General features: G+C 34.5%; 1 protein-coding gene across 2 annotated transcripts in view; it reads right to left on the reverse strand.

Annotated features, from left to right (window-relative positions):
* LOC150109573 (N-acetylneuraminate (7)9-O-acetyltransferase) overlaps window positions 1-18,798 on the reverse strand; it is a 181,487-nt gene that overhangs the window by 141,888 nt on the left and 20,801 nt on the right. For both annotated transcript variants that reach the window (XM_090409091.1, XM_090409082.1), the window contains exon 4: window positions 13,419-13,744. In XM_090409091.1, coding sequence (XP_090265217.1) covers window positions 13,419-13,744 — 326 coding nt within the window. The remainder of the gene's footprint in view (window positions 1-13,418; window positions 13,745-18,798) is intronic.

Below are 18,798 nucleotides of genomic sequence, written 5' to 3' on the forward strand. Positions count from 1 at the left end.
GAAAAATTGGTAAAAAAGAGAAGTCTAAAATGGGTAGATAAAAATATGATACTGTATGAGGGTCAACATGGCTTTGTGAAGGGTCAGTCATGCCTTAGTAATTTACTAACTTCTTATAATAGAGTAACAGCTGAGTTGGATAAAGGAAATGGCTACATGATGATTTTGCTGGATTTTGTAAAGGCATTTGACAAAATACCACATGGAACACTGCTATGCAAATTAGAACAAATGGGGATGGATATGAGACTGGTAAGTGGATAAGAGGGTGTCTGCTGGACAGATATCAAAAAGTGGTATATAGAGGGGCAGAAAGGAGGGAAAGCAGGTGACTAATTATTGAGCTTTGTGTGCCACAAATTAATTAGCAATGTACACATACTGGAGTAAAGCACCATACCCGAAAGATGGCATGCCAGAAAATGTATTTTTCAAGCACACTGAATTTTGACTTGTCAGATTTTATATTTTGTGCATTAGAATTATTTTTGTTTCCAGTTAGGAAAAACAAATCTTCAACTTTTCATTTCGTCTTATGCAAGAAAACAAGACATTATGCAGGTAAAACTAGAGTAAAAAAGACATTCAAGAGAATATTCTGTGTACACATGCTCTCTTTCAAGAAGATCTGCTTTGCCTGATTTGGTATTTGGAAAATTTTGAACAATTTTTATTATTAAAAGTAAATTTTAGTGTTTCAATTATAATTTTTTGAAATGAATTGTTTGCCTAGTTATCATGCATCCACCAAAAAATTAAACTGTTAGTGAATCTATTTCACACAAAAGCAAAGCTAAGGAATCTAAATAAGTCCATGGATTTGAATATGAAACTATGTATCAGGAGTGCTTAAGGGTCAAAGCTGTATAACTGAGAGGAGACCTCCACATAGCCTTTAACGGAATGCAGAGAACCGACCAGGGCTTCTGACCTAATGTCCAATCCTCACCTTCCCGTGGTGCACCCTATTGGGTATCTACTTGGATACTGAACGAACGAAGATGGGCTGGCAATATGTGATTTAGCCGACCAAATTGTATTCTTATTGGTTAAACCAAAATAAAAAATGATTGTACAATATGACAGAATTTCATGCCAGGCTGGGGCGTCGCCCAGTTAAACAAGGCCCCCCGTTGTTTTCGCCAGGGAATCAGGACGAACAGCGAAAAGTCAGCTACTGGAACAAATCTAAAAACAAACCCCAACTCAAAATCACCAGAGTTAAAGATCGGTACTCTCAATGTAAGAAGCCTGAATGGCAAAGAAATGGAGCTAGCTGAGGAATTAGATAAGTACCAGATCGACATAATAGGGGTGACTGAAACAAAAAAGACCAAAACTGGTGAGATCTTTCTGAGCAATAAATACAAAATGTTATATTCAGGCAATGACAATCAAGGAAAAGAAGGAGTAGCCATAGTATTCAACACAAAATACGAGGCTAATCTTCTTGAATGGCAGTCAGTCTCAAGTAGAGTAATGTGGGCAAATATGAGAATGGGGAACTGGACAATGAGACTTATTTGTGCCTATGGTCCCACAGAAGGTTCTACTAAGGTAGAAATGGAGGAATTTTTTGAGGCTTTAGAAAAAGCAACAGACACAATGAAAAATGAAAAGTTGGTCCATGTTGGGGATCTAAATAGCAGAGTAGGAAATGATTGTGAGACATACAAAAATATTTTGGGAAAATTTGGAGAAAAGAGCAAAGCTAATAATAATAGCAAATATCTGTTGGATTTCTGCTCAGGACATGGACTGGTTATTACTAACACCATGTTCCAACATAAAAATGAGCACAAATTCACATGGAGAGAAGAGGCTAGGAATAAGAAAAGTCTCATTGACTATGTTATTGTTGATAGTGATGTTTTCTCCTGGTGCAGGACACCAGAGTGTACAGAGGATTTGAAATTGGAAGTGATCACTATTTAGTCTTGAGCAGGATAAAATTGAATTTAATATTGAAAAGAATAACATGTAAGAAAGTTTTAAAGCAAATAAAAGTTGAGTGGATCTCAGATGTGAACTGTAGACTAAAATACATAAAGATTATTGAAGAAAAAATGAAAGAGTTTGAGAACAGGAATCAAACCTTGGAGATTCAGTGGCAAACTCTGAAGAAAACATTGATTGATTCTGCCAGAGAGGCATGTGGTGAGGTTGTCTGTAAGGATAAAAAAATCAGAACTCCCTGGTGGACACAAGAAGTTAAACAGGCAGTGAAGAAAAAGAAATAAACATATCAAAAGTTCCTGTCAAATAAGTCAGCTTGTGCACTTAGAGAATATAGAGACAAATGCAAGAATGCTAAACACTGTGTAAAACTAGCTAAACAAAAGTCATGAGAGGACTTTGGCAAGAATATAGAAAATAAATATCAAGAAAGTGGCAAAATATTCTGGAGGTTGTTGAAGAAGCTTAAGAATGGAGGAAAGAGTGCTGTAAAAGGAATTAGAGATGATAAAGGTGACATGAAAACGGGAGAAAAAGATATCCTTGAAGTATGGAGTAATTACTTTGAAAAACTGCTAAATGAAACAAGCAGTGATGATAGCACAGTGGTAAAAAACACTGACCAGGTATGCAGTCAGGAATACATATCCATACTTGAAGTAGAAAAAGCTATCAAAGGCTTGAAATGTGGAAAGACAGCAGGAGTAGATGATATTCGACCAGAAATGCTGAAGTATGGTGGTATAAGAGTCTTACAGTGGCTGCACTGCATAGTTCGGAAAGCCTGGACAGAGGGACGAATTCCCGATGATTGGAGTAGAGCTCTCATAGTACCCATATATAAAAAGGGAAATAAAACTGCATGTGAGAATTACAGAGGTATTTCCCTACTGAGTGTTCCTGGCAAGATCTATGCACGTATACTTGAGAAACGGTTGAGAAGAATTGTGGAAGAAAAGCTTGGTGAAGAACAAGCTGGATTCAGGCCAAATAGAGGCTGTCAGGATCAGATCTTCACTTTATGACAAATAGTCGAGAAAGCATGGGAATATAACAAAGATCTGTATTTAAGTTTTGTCGATTTGGAAAAGGCATATGACAAGGTGCCAAGAGAGAAGCTATTCAATACTCTTCAGTTATATGGTGTTAATGGGGCATTATATCAAGCAATACTTAGTCTTTATTTGAGTTGTAAGTCAGCAGTTAGAATTAAAGGAAGTACAGGAAGATGGTTTAATGTTAAATCTGGTGTGAGACAAGGATGTACATTATCCCCTCTGTTATTCATTATCTATATGGATCACATTATGAAGGAAAGTGGTATTAAACATGATATCAATATTGGAGATGGTAATGTCAGCTCTTTGCTTTATGCAGATGATGTTATACTTCTAAATAAATCCACTACAAGTCTGCAAGATTCTCTGACTAAATTGAACAGCTGTTGTAATAGATATGGTATGAGGGTCAGCAATAAAAAGACAAAGACAACGAAAATAGGCAGAATCATTGAAAATGTCAACTGTGTTGTGAATAGAGAACCTGTGGAACAAGTAAAACATTTCAGCTATTTAGGCACGATTTTTACTGAAGATGGTAAATTAAATATAGAAATAGACAACAGATCAGCAAAGCTGGTATGGTAGGAAGGCAATTGAATAAATTCATATGGAATAAGAGAGAAATTAGTCGGAACACTAAATTAGCTGTATACAAGACAGTGTTTAAACCCGTTTTAACTTATGGATCTGAGACCAAATCTGTGGTCTCTAGACCAAAGACTAGAGACCACAGATATGAGAGTCCTGAGAAAGATTATAGGCATGAACAGATGGCATCAATGGCAATATCATATTAAAAACGAGGATATTAGGAAAGAACTTGACATTGTCAGCATCCAGGAATGTGTTAGCAGAGCTAATCTCAGGTGGTATGGTCACTTAAACAGAATGGGCGAGGAAAGATTAGCAAAACAAGTGTTCTCTGCCAGGTTGGCAGCAAAACGACCCAGAGGAAGACCAAGATATAGGTGGATTGATACGGTACAAAGTGCTTTGGACGATAGAAATATAAGATCTGATAATGTTGGAGTCTTGACAAGTAACAGACTGATTTGGAGGAAAATTGTAGATAAGAAATTAATAATGATGTAATTTTTTTCATGTAGTACTATCATATCCTGTACATCCCTTGAGGGTACATGGCAGGAATTTGATGATGATGAACTATGTATCATTGAACAAGCTGATAAAGATGAACATTTTGCATGCTGATTTAACATTTTTTTTATTGTTTTATAAATTTTAATTTTTTAAACTAAAATGGATAGTTGTATTTATATGTGTTTACTTTTTTTTTCTTTTTTAAGCAGGCTCACAACAAATACATTTTATTATTCTATAGGGAGTAGGCAAGGGTGTTTTAGCCCTATGAAACTTTTGGAGACTGAGAATTGAGGAGGGACAGTTCAATCTCCCAGTAGCCAATTACAAATAGCTGGTTCAAGACTATCACTAATTATAAACGCATTCAGTAAAGAGATGGCTGACCAAGTACTGCCATCTCATGGTCCCTAATCCTAACGCTATATTGTCTGAAATAGTGTGCGCTCTACAGTCAATTTTCTTTAGTTTATGGGACGAAAAACCAGAGTTTCTTGGAGAAAAAAACAGCTTGTCCATGCCAGAGATAAAATGTTTTTATTTTATATATTAGCTATTAAGACATCATCTGTATAGTTTTATAATAGGAACAAGAAACAATTTAAATAATTTTACTGAAAGAAATGGTCTCATTACTCACAGATCATGAAATTGCTTATTTTTATTTTTTTTTTTTGCTCTACAAGTACAGATTCTTTCTGCTATCAAGAACTCTCCTACACAGGCTATATATTGAATCATTAGCAATCATAGTTCTCCATCTCAGCTTACTCAGGTCATATCTTGGCAAAAGGTTCACAATGGACTATTTTGTTCTTCTTTTTAACCTCATTCAACAAACTTATTACATCTTTCCTCAAACTGTACTTATACTCTTTTTTCTCATTTTCTCATGTTTTTCTTCCTTGTTAGTTATCTTAATACTTATTAAGCAGTTTTCCAGTCTAACCAACTCTCATTTTGTATTATGAAGCACTGATCTGATCAGATCCAAAAGGCAGGTGTGGCCTTAGTAATTTACTCATATTTTAGAGTAAATTATTTAGGCCACACCTACCTTTTACAAAGCCATGCTACCTGTATCCCAACCACCTACTCTTGACAGAGAATTCCAAATGTTTAACAACCTCTCAGAACTAGACAGCATGGTCACTCTTCCTGACTGAAGACAGAGTGTCTACCTTGGTTATGGATACATCTTCTGATGCTATTACCAGATCCAGCACTCTCAAATCTCTGGTTATCTCCATGACAAGTTGTTTCAGGCAATTATCTCTTAGCAAACTGTATAAATTCCACTTCCATCTTTCCATGCATAGTGAACATGGAGAATTGGAAAATGAGAATGGTGCAGCAGATGTGATAATTGAAGACTTAAAGTGATTTCAAACACTTAATGCTCAAAACATCAGAGGACCTAACACCTCTAGAGAACAAGGAAAAAAGAAAAAAAGATGACTGACAAAATTATGAAGTTAATTAAAAAATAGAGAAAAGTAAAGATTTAAGTATATATGGGAAATTACATAAAGAAATAACTCTGAAATTTAAAGAGGCAAAGGAAATTATGGTTGAATGGCAGGTGTCAAGAAACTGAAGACAGTCACTATGATTTTAAAAATGTAAGATATAAGATAGAATATAAGATAACTTAATTACAGGAATAAAAAAGGAACAAACTAATCAAAAGTTAGATAACCCAGAACATTAGAAGAAATATATTAAAGACTTATTTTCACACAATTGGGAAGATCTAAAAACTAATAAGGAGAATGAAATAGATTGCCCTCAAATTCTAACTGAAGAAGTAAGAAAAGCACTTAAAAAAATTAAAGCAGCCATCCAGATTTAGTTACTTTTACATTACAGTTATTAAATGAAAAAAAAACAAGAAAAATACCATACGGATCTTTACAGATGCACAAGATAGGAATAAGTAGAGGGCTATGGCCACCAAAAATACAAGAAACACAACTGATACTATTTATATTCATCATTAATGTACACCTCAGAAACACGGACTATCAGAAAAAAAAGAGAACAAAGATTGATAGCTCTGGAGATGTGGTTGATAACCATATCTCCAGAGCTATCAACAGCACTTGAATGAATGACGCAAAATTAGGGAGGATGATAAGGAACCTATACAGATTCCTTGAAAGCTGATCTGAACTAACTAGTGCTAACCAAATAATTAGGAACATTAGTTCAATGGCACAGGATTATGCATTCTGGAACTAGGACATCACAATGCAGAGTATTATATTAATTTACTGCAAGTGGTCAATGAAGTAAGAAATGTAGGGATGATAACAGTTAAAATTTAGGACCATATTGCTATCACATGAGATAACTTCAAACATGCAAGAATAAAGCTATTCTTCCACTTCACAAGGCTTTGATAAGACTACATCTCTGCTCTGCTAGGTTGGATTCAGAAGATATAAGGAGACAACTACAAAAATCCAGTGGCAGGTAACCAGAATAATATCTGGCCTATGAGGACAGAACAAGGGAATAAATCTTCTTTAAGGTTTGACCAGATGGAAAAGAGGAGATATCACAGAAACAGAACAAAATTAGTTTTGTTTCTATGACTTTCTTGTCATATCTAATATTTGGGATTTCTAAGGCACTTCTGACTGAATCAATCCACCTACATCTTGGTTTTCCTCCCAGTCTTGTTCCTCACATTTTGTTTTAAGTGACAATACCACCTTAGATTAGTCCTGCTCACACATTCTTGAATGCTAACAATGTCAAGTTCTTTCCTAATGTCTTCATTTTTAATATGATTCTGCCATTGGTTCACACCCCTAAGTTTTCTCAGAACCCTCATATCTGTTGTTCTGAGAGTTGGGTTAGAAATAACCCAACTCTCAGAACCATTATTTAAAACTGGTCTGAACACTGTCTTGTATACTGCTAGTTTAGTGTTTTGACTAATTTCTCACCTATTCCATACAAATTTATTTGGTTGATCCCTAATCATATCAAATTTGCTCATTTTTAATTCATTTCCATATTCAATTTGCCATCTTCACTAAAAATTATGTATAAATAGCTGAAATTTTTACTTCTTTTATAGGTTCTTCATTCAGGATGTAGTTGATGTTTTTAATGTTCCTACCTATTTTTTTTCGTAGTCTGTCTTTGTATTGCTGATTTTCATACCAAATTTATTACAGTAGTTCAATTTAGTTAAGAAATTCTGCAGATGTACTTGTATTGAGATTTATTTAGGAATATAACATCGTCTACTTAAAAAGAGCTGAGTTGAAATATATCCAATTTTCATAATGTGAACCTGCTGACATACAATTCAAATATAGACCATTTGTTGGTCTCAATATAATGTACCATCAACACCATTATAACTAGCATTTCAAACAGCTTTTTGAAAGGTTCAAAATGCTAGTTTTTTGAACTTTTTCATATGCCTTTTCCAGATCTACAAAACTTAAATACAGATCTTGTTATAATTTCAATGATTTTTCAACTATTCTTAAAGCAAAAATCTAATCCTGACCCCTATTTAGCCTGAAATCAGCATGGTCTTTACCAAATTTCCCTTCCATAATTTTTTTTTTAGTTTCTTCTCAATTACATTTGCCTAAATCCTATCTGGAGCACTTGGTAAATATGTTATGTTATGTTATAAATCTACTATGCAGTTTTGATTTTATTCGTGAAGTTTATCTCAATGATTTCATCAGATAATTCATACATAATGCAATACATAACCAAATTTGAGTAAATGCCATTTTCTGTTTTAACATGCTAAAGTAAAATACACTGTAGTATCTTACCGTTCTTATTTATATAACAGAAGTAGGTAATACTAGATTAAAAAATGTCTTTTGCATATACTGTTCTTAGCACAAACATGTTAAATCAGAGCCGTCGCCAGATTAGATTGCTCCCTGAGGCAAACAATTAAATATTGCTCCTGATGGATTATAAGACAAAAATATAGAAAATCTCCAATTGCTATTTTGCTTTTATTACAAGAGAAACATTAATGCAAAACGATTACATAATAATATTAATTAAATGTTTGCTCTACGGGGACATCGCACAATAAAATTGTTTATAAGCTATTCTAAATTTAAATTATTAAGCTATGTCTGCCTCTTTCGATATAGTTGCTAGACCAACCAATCTTTCTTGGATCACTGCTGTTCGCAAATCATTTTTTATCAGTTTAAGCTTGGAAAAACTTCTTTCCGCACTTGCTATACTAACAGGAATTGTTAGCGTAGCGATGGCGCCTACCACAATATGGCTGAACGAGCACCCTCATTAAGCCATGCCACGAGGCAGGCTGCCTCTATGCTACACCCTGTCGACGGTACTGTGTTAAATAACCATGTTAAGTATCCAGATTATTTATATAATAATAATATATATATATTGCTTGAGAACACATATCAGAAATTTGATGATAATTACATTATTATACTTTCAACACCAGAAAACCATAGGATATCATATTATATATAAGACTGAGATAGCATTATATGGCTGTAAACTCACAAGATGGTGCAAGATGACAGGAAATATGTCCAGAAAGCTTTTCAAATTGGACTCACTTGCTCATGCATTTGACTTTGTTTTATTCACATTAAACTGTAACAGGAGACAATATTTGAGTTCATTATGTGATATCCGAAACCAAAACAACATCTGCAACATAGAAATGTCCATTATCTTTCCCTACAAAAAATATTCATGCAATGTCATCAGCCAAGAATCAAAAGAATAAGGGATTGGGATCACGACTTTCTTGTTGAGATTTTTTAACTGGGTTGACATGTGAATGGGGAGCGAGTTATGGTTGGCCACTTGTCACAATGTCCTTGCATGATGTCTAACAATGTCATCTTCCTGCACTATAATGATGTGCCACAAACACACACACACACACACACAAAAAACCTATACTTCCATGGGATTACGAAGTAACTGGGAGATTATGGACCACCCAATGCAGTCATCATCTTGAACCCAGTACACACAGTATAAAAGATACTTGCATAAAAACCTTTGATGACTGTGTGGGAAAATGATGTACATCAAAGTTGACTTTGGGTTATACATTATTACCAGAATAAAGTCCTTTGTGCTTGCTTGTTACCTTATTTTTTTTAAAATATCCTCATACAAAAAGATGTCCTTGAATTATCACGGACAAATCTCTGGTACTATTCACTAATTCTGTTTGAATATCTGAAGGGAGGAAAAATCATTCATAATTTGAGATTCATAGAAAATAAAGCACCTCAACATATTAAAATGTTTTTTTTTTTTTACTTTAAGCTCTGTAACACCAATGCTATTCTAAGAAAATTTACTATAGGAAATCTTTCAATATAAAAAAACTGTCTGCTTGGCCTCCTACAATTCATTATAGCTAGAACTGACTGAATCTACTAGAAAAAAAAAATGTACATCATATATTATCTATGCTGTGCTAACAACAGTCAATGAACTCTCATTATAGTAAACTTATATGAATCAAAGAACTTTGTTAAAGTTTGTTATTGAAGATTTTCTCTATAAAAAAAAAAAGGCTTCTGCCAAAACTTTTTGCGTAACTTGACAAATTATATTGTTTTTGTTCATATTTTATTGCAGAAAACATCAACTGCATCCTGAATGAAGAACAAAAATTTGTACACAAAATATATTAACAAGCTGCTTACACAATGATTAACTTCACATCGTGTTGCTCTCTGTATCCCATAATGCACAGTATGCTTCCTCGTGATATGCTTCACATATGTTTCAATAACATCACGATCTCATCTGCCAACCTCACATTTCATTAGATGTTGCTGGTCACCCCGTGTATTCATCATATTCCAAAGAGTCATGATTTCTTATAGTAAGGATAGGTCAACTCTTACTACAGCAAACATTGCTATAACAAACTCATTCACTAAAACTACTGAAACGTCTTGACTGAAGTACTATAGGTACAACGCTACACTAAAAGAAGTTCACTGATAAAGTAAACTGTATTCTGGCAGAACTAGAGTTCTGTGAAAACGTGAGTAGCAGTTCTCCAGAGTAGACAGACAATTTGTACTAGATGAAGTTTCTAATAAAACCATCCATGAATAAGGAACAGGAGATCAATCATTGGATGCTGTTGGCACACTCTCCTTCAATGAATCTTTGGACTCCCTGGAGGTGTCATATAATAATAATAATATTCATTTTTATTAAACTGAGTTATTTCTAGAACTTTCACTACTTTAATATATGTATTATGCATCATATGTTTTCTTGATTAAAATATTTTGAACATAAGAGTTCATTGTCATAATTCCTTTCCGATAATTTATGAGTTTCATGGGACTTCTGCAAAAAAATAAATTTTTATGTAGGGTTCCACAGTCTCAGAATGTTTAAGAAACATTGAATAATGAACTGTTTAAGTTTGCTATAGGGAGAATCAACTGCATTAATATAACACATTACAAGAATTGATATGCACAGTGGCGTCGCATGCCCATTTAGGTTGGGTGTGCTGTTGTGTGGCTTATACAGTCGCCTGTGCTACAAAATTCACATCAATTTGATCGTATGATTGCATTTTTATTGATATATGAAAGTTTTAAGAGTGCATAACACATCAGCACTAATCTTAATTGGTCCTTTCTATATTTTAAATATAGAAAGCACAAAGGTCAAATGAACAATAGCTATGCTTCACGCATGGCATTTATGTGAGAAGTAGAAAGAGTTTATGCTTTGCAGTGAGATAGATTATCATTAGGGAAATACTAGAGTGAGACAAGGATAATTTGAATTTTCATACAATCTTTATATGCAGCCATATAATATGTACAGAAATCGAAAAAAGTAATCACTTGGGAAATTATTATTTTTCCGGAATGAACCAAAGAAAGGCTGAAATAACTCGTTTTACTTATTATACGCAAGTCCAACCTCATTTGACTATAATCATACAATCTGCAAAAGCTCTGGCAGAAAATGGGACATTCAGTACATCATCAACACTGTTTCCCATTGTAAATATGGGGGAAAATAGTTATAAATATATATTAAACACTTGTTTATATCGGTGTTATAAACACGTCGGTTGACACTTCACACATGTAAAACAGCATCTCACGACAAATGACAATGTTCAATTGGATTGCTTCATACAATAACCAATCACAACCACTAATGACTTCTGGGTGAGAATGTCTCGGCATACACCCTGCCTCGCCTTCTGGGCCATTTAAAACCACTGGAATGCTAAGAATTTGATATATTGTGACATCTGCATGTCTGTTTAAAGGGCTCGAAGGTATTTGTGATTGCACACCATGGCTATTAAAGTGAATGTGATGCAATATTTACACGTAATTGCGTCCTCTTCATTAAGCATTAGTATATTGTATTTAATTTCAGGAACCACACAAAGTCAATTAGGGGAGTCTCTAACAGAAATAAATGAAAAACATATAGATGACATTGCTATTTCGTGGGTGTGCACCACACACATGGCACACTTGGAATATTCGCCCCTGATAAACACCTGCATTTTTCATTCATTTATTATTCATCTACCTTTTTAATGAATCCACAGCTGATTTTTCCAAACAATGACACACTAAAGTTCATAAGATGGCTTTGCAGATATAGATACATGAAGTCTGAAAAGCTTGAAGGATCCAACAGATATGTGAAATAAATATCTTTATAAAAAAGAGATAAAGAAATAAATATCTTTATAGAAAAGGCATATGACAAGGTGCCAAGAGAGAAGCTATTCAATACGCTGCAGTTATATGGTGTCAATGAGGCATTATATCAAGCAATACTTAGTCTTTATTTGAGTTGTAAGTCAGCAGTTAGAATTGAAGGAAGTACAAGAAGATGGTTTAATGTTAAATCTGGTGTGAGACAAGGATGTACATTATACCCTCTGTTATTCATTATCTATATGGATCACATTATGAAGGAAAGTGGTATTAAACCTGATATCAAAATTGGAGATGTTAATGTCAGCTCTTTGCTTTATGCGGATGATGTTATACTTCTAAATAAATCTGCTACAAGTCTGCAAGATTCTCTGACTAAATTGAATAACTGTTGTAATAGATATGGCATGAAGGTCAGCAATAAAAAGACAAAGACAATGAAAATAGGCAGAATCATTGAAAATGTCAACTGTGTTGTGAATGGAGAACCTGTGGAACAAGTAAAACATTTCAGCTACTTAGGCAGGATTTTTACTGAAGATGGTAAATTAAATATAGGAATAGACAACAGAATCAGCAAAGCTGGTATGGTGGGAAGTCAATTGAATAAATTCATATGGAATAAGAGAGAAATTATTGGGAACACTAAATTAGTTGTATACAAGACAGTGTTCAAACCAGTTTTAACTTATGGATCTGAGAGCTGGGTCAGAAGTAAAACACTTGACCAAAGACTAGAGACTGCAGATATGAGAGTCCTGAGAAAGATTAGAGGCGTGAACAGATGGCATCAATGGCAATATCATATTAAAAATGAGGATATTAGGAAAGAACTTGACATTGGCAGCATCCAGGAATGCATTAGCAGAGCTAATCTCAGGTGGTATGGTCACTTAAATAGAATGGGAGAGGAATGATTAGCAAAACAAGTGTTCTCTGCCAGGTTGGCAGGAAAAGGACCCAGAGGAAGACCAAGATATAGGTGGATTGATACGGTACAAAGTGCCTTAGACGATAGAAATATAAGATCTGATAATGTTGGAGTCTTGACAAGTAACAGACTGATTTGGAGGAAAATTGTAGATAGGAAGTTAGTAATGATGTAATTTTTTCATGTAGTACTGTCATATCCTGTACACCCGTTGAGGGTACATGGCAGGATTTGATGATGATGATGATATCTTCATAAAAAATTAATCACAAGTTGTTCCATATTGTATGTCAGAAAGCTAGCGTGCATTTATACATAAAATTAATTGCACATCTCACAGTGCTAATTTCATCTGACATGAACTTTTTTGGACTCACTGTCACATGTGACTAGTTACAAGTACTTCCAGAATACAAATATTTGTACATAGCAATAGTATCTTTTCTTATAAAAATAGGATATACAAAAACAAACTCTTGAACATTAAATCAATAGAATAAAAATGCATTAAAGAAATTAGCAGATATAACATGCTAAGCAGGTCAACAAATAAATGAAGAATCAAGATAAATTATTAACAATAAAATATACATTTGTACATAAAAGTAATAAAAAAACAATGAAAGTAATCTATAACTGCATACTTACAGAATATCCATGGCTGCTTTGTTATATAAATCAATTTGCTCATTGGTTATCATTGCTCGACCTGGATGAAGCTTTTCAGGAACAACAGGATCCTGTAAAACCCATAAAACTTTGGTAGTGGCTTTCATCCGATTCAAATATGGCACGAGTTTTGTCAAGTTCAATTTGTAACTTTCTAATGCTTCTAAACTAGCATTACTTGTCTTAATACTCCACGTTGCACTACCAGTCACTACTACTGTTGGCCTCTGACGAGAATCTTTTGTCAACCATTTCTTATACACCTCATACATACTTGCATTAATCATAGGATGCCAAAAAAATTCCTGTAAAATGAACAATTTTGCTATATATTCTTAACTTTGAATTCCTCTTTGTTTTTAAAAGTTTTACTTCTCATATATAAAATAATACAAAACATTTTGCACATGTTAAAAAGTAATTAGTGCAGAACCATGGAATATTTATATTCAGTTCAGTATCAACTCCAAAATAATTTAACACTATAGTAATATTTTAATAAATTGCATTTCCATTCATAAATGAAAACATCAAGATCTTATTAGAATATCACTTATATAAAATCATTGATCATTTGCAGTTAAACATCAGTGAACAAATAATTCATATCAGTAGAGAAAACCTGACATTGTCCATAATGGCACCTCAAAAAAGAAAATAAAATTAGTCCATCTATAACTAGTGCATTATAATTCCGCTACTCTCCCCAAAACCCATCTGTCTAAAAGCTGAAAGCGATCATCATAAATTTCTCATACCATTTACCAATGCTCTTCATTTATCCTTGTCTCTGTCAGTTCGACTCAACGATGAATAAGAAATGTCATACCCATCAATCCTCTTCTGTTCCAGTTAGGATATCATCCTTTGGTAACAATAAATCAAATCTGTTCTTCTCAGAATATGAGAAGGGGGGGGGGGACTAAAAACCAAAAGAATTCCTTAAGAGGAGTTTCTTGGTTATGTGTCCAATACAAAAAAATAATGATTAAGGAAGAATAAATTTGGTGAGGAGAAATGGTGGCAAAGTAGCTGGCGAAGACAATACGACTGAATACTTTGTTAAAATAGTTCATAAATGTGCAATTCATTATCTCCCATGATCCAAATGGGAGGGGAGATAAGTAAGAGATTAATAAAGCAGGGATTGCATAGAACATTACCATGTACTTTCAAAAAACTCATGCATGGTGCTTAGCAATTAACAGGGCCAATGATATAGTTAATAAGTCTTACAATTTAATATGGGAGGGAATGTAGTGAATATAAAGATTCTGAGAGAGTTATGGTCACTCATCCATGATGAATTGCGACTCAATAAATCAGGTGACAATAACAGTAATAGCAACATCTTGCTAAATATCTTATCCCTATCTCCATTGTATGCATGATAGGATAATGAAGTTCAAAGCTATAGAACATGATTATCCCATCAGGTTCTTTTACCCAAGAGATGTATAATTATTCTGCTTTTTATATTCTTAGAATATGCTTCATTCTTTAAATTCTATTCCTCTCAGTAGATCAACATCATTCAAGATATATCACATCAACTGAATTTCAATGGATATAACTGATTTTTGAATATATGTAGTAGTGTCGTGCATAATTAGAGAATTAAGTAGTGGGGGAGGTCCGCGCGGTTAGCCTAGTGGCTTTGCGCTTCGCAACCATATGCCTGGGGAAGGAGTGTCCTAGGTTCGATTCCCGTCGGTGACGTGAGGAGCTGAAGGATCTTCCTCAGCCATAGCCAAGTTAGCCAGTCTTGGGCGTGGACAGCAGGGTTTTTCCCCAGTTAAATCTGGGGTTTTTTCATCCCGCAAAGCAGGCAAACTGGCCTCGAGAACTCAACACTACAGGCCATAGGATACACCGAGGCATAAGGCTGACCACCTTATCCTGTAAACGGAGTGAGGTCCGATGATCAATGGACCCTCGACACTGCAAGGTAAAAGAGGGTATAAGGAAGAAGAAGAAGAAGAAGAGTAGTGGGGGAGATGGCAAGATATATGTAGTAGAGTAAGTGCCATCCCATAATGAATACTTGGAGGTATCACAATGTAATAATAAAATAAATTAGTCATATCAACCAAACATTATCCCCTCTGGTTTCTAAAACTTCCGATACCTATAGTCAACTCCGACAAACATCACTATAATAAAACGATTCATCATAACAAGCTACCAAAAAGTCCAGAATGAAGACCCATGTTATTACTAAAGAAAATTCACCACAGAAGTGCAGTGGATACACTATATATCACTATTCCTATGGTTCCTGTAAGCTGATTATATTTCCAAGATAGATCAAGACTGCATAATTGCAGTGTCTAAGGCTAAACTTCTAAACTTCAGAAGTTTAAAACACTAACAGAATTGATGTTCTGGCCACCACAACATGGAGTATACTAAATTTTGGTGAGGTCTGATAAATCCTCCACTCATATCTTCATGTTCTGCAGGATATATCCATCATCATCAAATTCCTGCCATGTACCCTCAAGAGGTGTACAGGCTATGATAGTACTACATGAGAAATTTACATCATTACTAACTTCCTATCTACAATTTTCCTCCAAATCAGTCTGTTACTTGTCAAGATTCCTACATTATTAGATCTTATATTTCTATCATCTAAGGCAATTTGTACCATATCAATCCACCTACATCTTGGTCTTCCTCTGGGTCGTTTTCCTGCCAACCTGGCAGAGAACACTTGTTTTGCTAATCTTTCCTCGCCCATTCTGTTTAAGTGACCATACCACCTGAGATTAGCTCTGCTAACGAATTACTGGATACTGACAGTGTCAAGTTCTTTCCTAATATCCACGTTTTTAATATGATATTGCCATTGATGCCATCTGTTCACGCCTATAATCTTTCTCAGGAATCTCATATCTGCGGTCTCTAGTCTTTGGTCAAGTGTTTTACTTCTGACCCAGCTCTTAGATTCATAAGTTAAAACTGGTTTGAACACAGTCTTGTATACAGCTATTTAGTGTTCTGACTAATTTCTCTCTTATTCCATATGAATTTATTCATTTGACTTCCTACCACACCAGTTTTGTTGATTCTGTTGTTTATTTCCATATTTAATTTACCATCTTCACTAAAAATCGTAAATGTTTTACTTGTTCCACAGGTTCTCCATTCACAATGCGGTTGACATTTTCAATGATTCTGCCTATTTTCATTGTCTTTGTCTTTTTATTGCTGACCTCCATACCATATCTATTACAACAGTTATTGAATTTAGTCAGGGAATCTTGCAGACTTGTAGTGGATTTATTTAGAAGTATAACATCATCCACACAAAGCAAAGAGCTGACATTAACATCTCCAATTTTGATATCATGTTTAATACCACTTTACTTCATAATGTGATCCATATAGATAATGAATAACAGAGGGGATAATGTACATCCTTGTCTCACACCAGATTTAACATTAAACGATTTTCCTGTACTTCCTTCAATTCTAAATGCTGACTTGCAACTGTCAGATAAATAACTCTCAAATAAAGACTAAGTATTGCTTGATATAATGCCACATTGACACCATATGAGTGTAGTGTTTTGAATAGATTCTCTCTTGGCACCTTGTCATATGCCTTTTCAGATCGACAAAACTCAGATCTTTGTTATATTCCCATGATTTCCCCACTATTTGTCGTAAAGTGAAGATCTGATCCTGACAGCCTTTATTTCACCTGAATCCATCTTGTTTTTCACCAAACGTTTCTTCCAGAATTCTTCTCAACTATTTCTCAAGTATACTTGCATATATCTTACCAGGAACACTCAATAGGGATATACCTCTGTAATTCTTACATTCAGTTTTATTTCCCTTTTTATATATGGGTACTATGAGAGCTCTACTCTAATCGGGAATTCGTCCCTCTGTCCAGACATTCTGAACTATGCAGTGCAGCCACTGTAAGACTTTTATACCAACATGCTTAAGCATTTCTGGTGGAATATCATCTACTCCTGCTGCCTTTCCACATTTCAAGCCTTTGACGGCTTTTTCTACTTCAAGTATGGATATGTATTCCTGACTGCATGCCTGGTCAGTGTTTTTCATCACTGCTTGTTTCATTTAGCAGTTTTTCAAATTAATTACTCCATACTTCAAGGATATCATTTTCTCTCATTTTCATGTCACCTTTATCATCTCTAATTCCTTTTATAGCACTCTTTCCTCCATTCTTAAGCTTCTTCAACAACCTCCAGAATATTTTGCCACCTTCTTGATATTTATTTTCTATATTCTTGCCAAAGTCCTCCCATGACTTTTGTTTAGCTAGTTTTACACAGTGTTTAGCATTCTTGCATTTGTCTCTATATTCTCTAAGAGCACAAGCTGACTTATTTGACAGGAACTTTTGATATGCTTTCTTCTTTTCCTTCACTGCCTCTTTAACTTCCTGTGTCCACCATGGAGTTCTAATTTTTCTATCCTTGCAGACAACTTCACCACATGCCACTGACTCTCCAAGGTTTGGTTTCTGTTCTCAAACTCTTTCATTTTTTCTTCAATAATCTTTTTGTGTTTTAGTCTACAGTTCACATCTCAGAGATGCTCAACTTTTATTCGCTTTAAAATTTTCTTATGTGTTATTCTATTCAATATGAAATTCAATTTTATCCTGCTGAAGACTAAATAATGATCACTTCCAATTTCAAATCCTCTGTACACTCTGGTGTCCTGCACAGGGAGAAAACATCACTATTAAACAATAACATAGAGGAATCCAAGGCTTCAAAATGAGCCCATTAGAAGATTACTATTTCATGTCTTCAGTAACAAGGGCTGTTGTCTCACACAAGGTGATGAAATCCATCTCCTTTATAAACATCCATATCCACAGCAGGATTTCAACTTGCAGCCTGCTAGTTGGAGAGCAAATATGATGATCACTTCACAAATCAGACACTGGCATTTCTAGTATGGCTTAGTAAAGAATCTATTATTGTATATTTCATGACTCTCCAAATTTCAACTCAAACAACACTCATAAAAAATTTGTGGTCTTGTTCCAACCTCAACAATTTATTTCCATCTCCAATTTATAAAATCACGCTTAATTTTATGATTATTGGTCATCCACCAAGAAACAAATCCATTTGGCATTAGCATGGACTGAAGTATTTTTAGGAGTGGGACCAGTTCTGAAAATACTTCAGATGCAAATGTTGTTTGCTTACACTTGGATAAAGGATTAAGTCAAGTATATAATTTGTTGGTATCTTTAATTTATAGTATAACCAAGTGAAAAAACTTCAAACAACTTTCTCTAATCCAGAGTGATTTAATAATAAGGTGCGACACCTTTTAGCAACTTGTATATGAAAATATG

This window comes from Typopeltis vanoorti, chromosome 2 (assembly GCF_054136105.1).
Source record: "Typopeltis vanoorti isolate ZY-2024b chromosome 2, IOZ_Tvanoo_1.0, whole genome shotgun sequence".
In the NCBI taxonomy this organism is placed as follows: domain Eukaryota; kingdom Metazoa; phylum Arthropoda; class Arachnida; order Uropygi; family Thelyphonidae; genus Typopeltis; species Typopeltis vanoorti.